The 4,568-nt window shown below is 47.6% G+C and overlaps 1 protein-coding gene across 1 annotated transcript in view; it reads left to right on the plus strand.

Annotated features, from left to right (window-relative positions):
• Positions 1–3,744, plus strand: part of LOC109298434 (serpin B12-like) — a 25,842-nt gene extending 22,098 nt beyond the window's left edge. Inside the window, exons 6-7 of the mRNA XM_019518535.1 lie at positions 2,489–2,656; positions 2,806–3,744. Coding sequence (XP_019374080.1) covers positions 2,489–2,656; positions 2,806–3,210 — 573 coding nt within the window. The 3' untranslated portion in view covers positions 3,211–3,744. The remainder of the gene's footprint in view (positions 1–2,488; positions 2,657–2,805) is intronic.
• The last annotated feature ends 824 nt before the right edge of the window (positions 3,745–4,568 follow it).

A 4,568-nucleotide genomic window follows, 5' to 3' on the forward strand; every position in this document is an offset into this window, starting at 1 on the left:
CGCCCGGGGCAGGGTGTCGGACCTGATGATCTGTTTAGGTCCCATCTAACCCTAAGCACTATGATACTATGATTTCTCTAGGGAGCGAGGCCTCCAGCCTGTCAATTTTCCTTAAAGGGCTCTGCCCCCTTTCCCCTGTAATGGGGATTAAAAGGGCCCTGTTATACCATCCCTTCCCTTCTACAAATATTTTAAGAGCAAAGAGTGCTCCCTGCTCAGCTTTTCTCAAAAGAGCAGATAAAGATACCTACCCTTAGCAGAAGATTCTGGGCTCTAGATGCCCAGTGGATGGCAGCACCTGTCTACATTCCTGAATAAGGCAGAGAGGTAGGAATTCAGAAACATCTCAGTCTTCTTGTTGGCTAGCTCTAGGTAGCTTCCCTTTTGCCATGCCTCATTGTTTCACATACTCTGTATAGGAAGTCTATACATCTTACCCAGGCATTGCAACACTGAATTTATAGGTACCCAAGTCCTTTCTCGGATCTAGCCATAAGTGCCTATATAACTTTTGAAAATGAGACTAAGCACCTTAAGTGTGCTTTTTGCAAATTTCTCAGTCGGTTAACATTAGCGAACTGTTTGCCCTATTTAAAGTGTGTCCACTTTTTCTCTCGGTGTGGCAGGGCACCAATTGGTGCCTGCCACTTTAAGGCTTGAGAGCAGGTAGCAGGGCAGCCTGCAGGTGTGACCTAGTGCTGATGAGGCAATCACATGACTTCAGGAGAGCCCTGGGATAGGAAGAAAGGACCGAGGTGCCTCCATTCTCGATCCAGGCTCTCGGGACTGAGGGAGCAGTCTGCTGCTGGCAGCTGGAATAACCGCATCTGGCTGAGCTGTTGCTTGGAACATTTTGGAGGTAAGGGCAGGAGCTACGGGGATGGCAGGAAGCTCCTGGTCCTGGGTATGATGTGAAACTGCAACCTGCTGGGAAAGGATGGTTTGGTGGGACTGCCTGTGGTGGGGCAGTTCCCCAGAAATGCCAGGCCAGTTGCCTCCCCAGTGAAAGACAGGTAGGGGCGCCTTATAATTCCAGTCCCCATTACTTTGTGGGTAATTATGAGTGGGGACAGACAGTGGGAGGGCCAAGCATGCCTGGAGAGAGAGGCATCTGAGTCCCGCAGGGGTGTAAGACTCTGGAGGCCCCAGAGAGGAAGCAGTGGAAAGGAGCAGCCCCAGTGAGTGGGACAGAAATTGTGTGTAGCCCGCCCACAGTAGGGTGCGCCGTTGTGGCCTGAAGGCCTGGGTGTTGGTGGGTACAGAGTAGCGTTGCATAGGGTGACGTGAAGGGCTGAGTAGGGTTGCAAGAGAAGCCTGAAGGGCAGCACATGGGCCAACCCCCATGTGAGGGACAACAGGAGTAAGTTGCCCAGAGAGGGGTTAGAGGCTGAGCTCTACCCAGGGCAGGGCATAAGGTCAGTGCGTCGTAGAAGAGGGATCACTTGAGCGACCCGAAGGTGCTGCCTGTGCACTGGCCACTGTGAGAGTAGGTAAGCCTGATGGCCCGGGGCGGTGCTTAAGAGGAGCAGGGCAGGTTGAGAGTGGCCCAGTGAGGAGCAGTATGTAAGAGGCCCTGTGAGATGGGGCAGAGTGAATGAGGTCTTGTGAGAGGGGCAGAGCATGTGAATAGAATGAGAGAGGCCCAGCAAGGGGCCGAGTTGGCTCAGCCTTGGGCCGGAGTTATGATCAACTTATGATGCCATCTGCGAGGCATGGGACACCGTGTAGGAGTGGTATGGAACTGTGTACAATGTCCCCTGGCCTCAGGGCATTAAAATGAGCAGCCTCCCACATTTTACACCAGTTTATAAAACAGCAAGTCGTGGCGGAAAAGATTGGGTGGACTGTCCCACATAGACATGGGGATGGGCCCATGTTGAGACCCAGCCTTAAGCAGGCCCTCTGTCACACTTAGTTACAGGATTATAAATCTGGGGGTAACTCCAAAAAAGATCAATGTAGCTACCCTGGAATTACATCAGGGCAAATGAAGGCAAAGTACGGCCTTTGCACTGGAACAAATCAGCCTAATTCTTGTAATATGACTGCCTTTTACCAGTTCAATATTGACTGTCCTGCCTAGCATTAGGGTTCACAAAATGCAAACTGGGCCTTGGCCCTTAGGAATCAAAGTCCATAGCATTAACATACTACATTGTCTTGCTTTGTCCAGTTTTCATTACCTTCTGCTTGTCAAATAATAATAATTCCACTTTAAGCAGTATCTCTGACAGCTCTCTAAGATGCCATGATGTACGCTTTCTCATTAAACAAGATAAATATGATTTTTGAAATATTTAATCAATGACAGATAATCATCTTGCAAATGTGAAAGAGATATATATGGAACACTGACATTGTATCATATGCTGACATACAGGAAGGTGGTATCTATTAATTGTGCATATATATATGTGTACGGGTGTGTGTGTGTGTGTGTATACATATATATATATTTTTTTTTTACATATACTTTTCTTTTAACTAGAATGACAAAAAATCTGTGCAGATGATGTATCAGCAAGGCAAATTTAAAATGGCCCACATACAAGAGATCAACGCTCAAATTCTTGAACTCCCTTATAATAAAACATCACTGAGTATGATCATACTGCTACCAAATGACATCACTGATAGAGCCAATGGCCTGAAAAAGGTAAAGACATTATCTAATGGAATAATACATAAGTGCCTGGACCCTGCCTTTCATTTCTATCTGAATTCGACTTGGATGAAGAGCTAACATTTTAATAATCTCTCATTCCTCCATAGTTCATTTTGATCTCTCTTTTTTTGGTCCTGTAGATTGAAAGGACAATGACTGCTGAGAAATTAGCACTTTGGACCTCCTCAGAAAGCCTGGTGGAGAGAAAAATGGAGGTGTATCTCCCCAGGTTCAAGCTTGAGGACATGTTTTATCTCAAATCAACTTTAAAAGAAATGGGGATGACTGACGTCTTTGATGAGTTAAGAGCTGATCTTTCTGCAATATCAAGAAAAAGCCATCTATATATGTCAGAGGCTGTTCACAAGGCCTATGTGGAGGTTAATGAGGAGGGCACTGAGGCAGCAGCAGCCACAGGAGCAGTCATTAACAACAGATCCTTGCCATCTAGTGAAGTATTTATGGCTGATCATCCTTTCTTCTTCTTTATCCGGCACAATCCCACCAATACCATACTCTTCTTTGGCAAACTCTGCTCTCCTTAAAATCAAAGTTCTTTTTTTTTTTTACCACAGCCAGGGACAGATGGAACAATATTGAACTACAGCCTGACATGAAATATTAAGGGAAAAGTTTATTTTCTCAATACTTTTCTAATCCCTTGACATTCAAACTAGAAATGATGATGATAGCTCCTTCAATCCCTTTCATAGGGGCAATAGACTTAGGGTCCATTCTGCTTCCACAGACCAGAATTCCTTACTGTAATGTAGGCCAGCAGTTCCCAAATGTTAAGAGCTCTCTGAAAGTCAAAAAAGGTACATGGTATACCACCCAAATGCTTATATTCACTATATTTATAGCTAAGTCATACTACTTTGGTTAGGGGCAGATCCAGGATTTCCCAAAGCGGGGTTCAGAATCAGTACCCCACACTGCAGGGGTATCTGTACTCCCCTGCTCCCAACCTCCTCCTCTCCTCTGGTGGCAATGCTGCAGAAACCTCTGGAGTCTTTTTTTAAGTCCCTAAAGCAAATGAAAATTCCCCTCTCTCTTACCCTTCATGCTCAGAGGCACATCCCCTCCCTTTCCCTTCCTCCCGGGGTGTGCAAAGTGTGTCCTATTCGATTCGGATTCGCCCAAATCAGGGACAGTGATTCAATTCGTTGATTCAGATCACTGTCCCCGATTCGATTCAGCCGAATCTGAAGATTTGATGCTGATTCAGAGAATCAGCAACTCAGACATAGACACAGCTTTAAATGCTTTTTTCTACATACCTCAAGGTACCATGCGCAGCTTGTGAACGCTGCAATGCTGGGGTGGATGAAGCGTCCCACAGGAGTGTGGGGGGCCTTCCACGTGCTCGGCGGAGTACTTCTGGTCCATTTCTGGGTCTGCCAGGGAGCATGCAGGGGGCACACCCGTGCCCCCCTGGCTCAGCAGTCAGCCACAGGGGAACCCCAGGTGCCCCCCCAGATCCAGGAGGCACCAGTTGCCGAGCTGGGTGCTTCCCAGTGCACTCCCTGGCGGACCCGGGAGTGCTTCTGGTCCACTTCCGGGTGTGCTGCCGAGCATGCAGGGGAGCCCCCCCACACTCCTGTGGGACACTCCATGTGCCCCAGCATTGCAGCATTCATGAGCCACCTGCTACCTAAAGGTATGTAGAAAAAACATTTAAAGCTGTATCTATGTCTGAATCACAGTTTTTCCGAATCTCACCAAATTGATACAGAGAAATTAAAGGGTCCTGTGATTCGATTTGGATTTGGAGTTTCGGCCACCAAAGCTTCGCACAGCCCTACTTCCTCCCTCTCCTACCTGCTGCTTTCCCTGCTGCCCTAGGAGAAGGAGGACCCTGTGTCTGCCCCAGTCAAGCTGCACCAGGGACTGGACTCAGCTG

The sequence above is a fragment of the Gavialis gangeticus genome, unplaced genomic scaffold (assembly GCF_001723915.1).
Source record: "Gavialis gangeticus isolate Ggan-Ray unplaced genomic scaffold, GavGan_comp1, whole genome shotgun sequence".
Lineage (NCBI taxonomy): Eukaryota > Metazoa > Chordata > Crocodylia > Gavialidae > Gavialis > Gavialis gangeticus.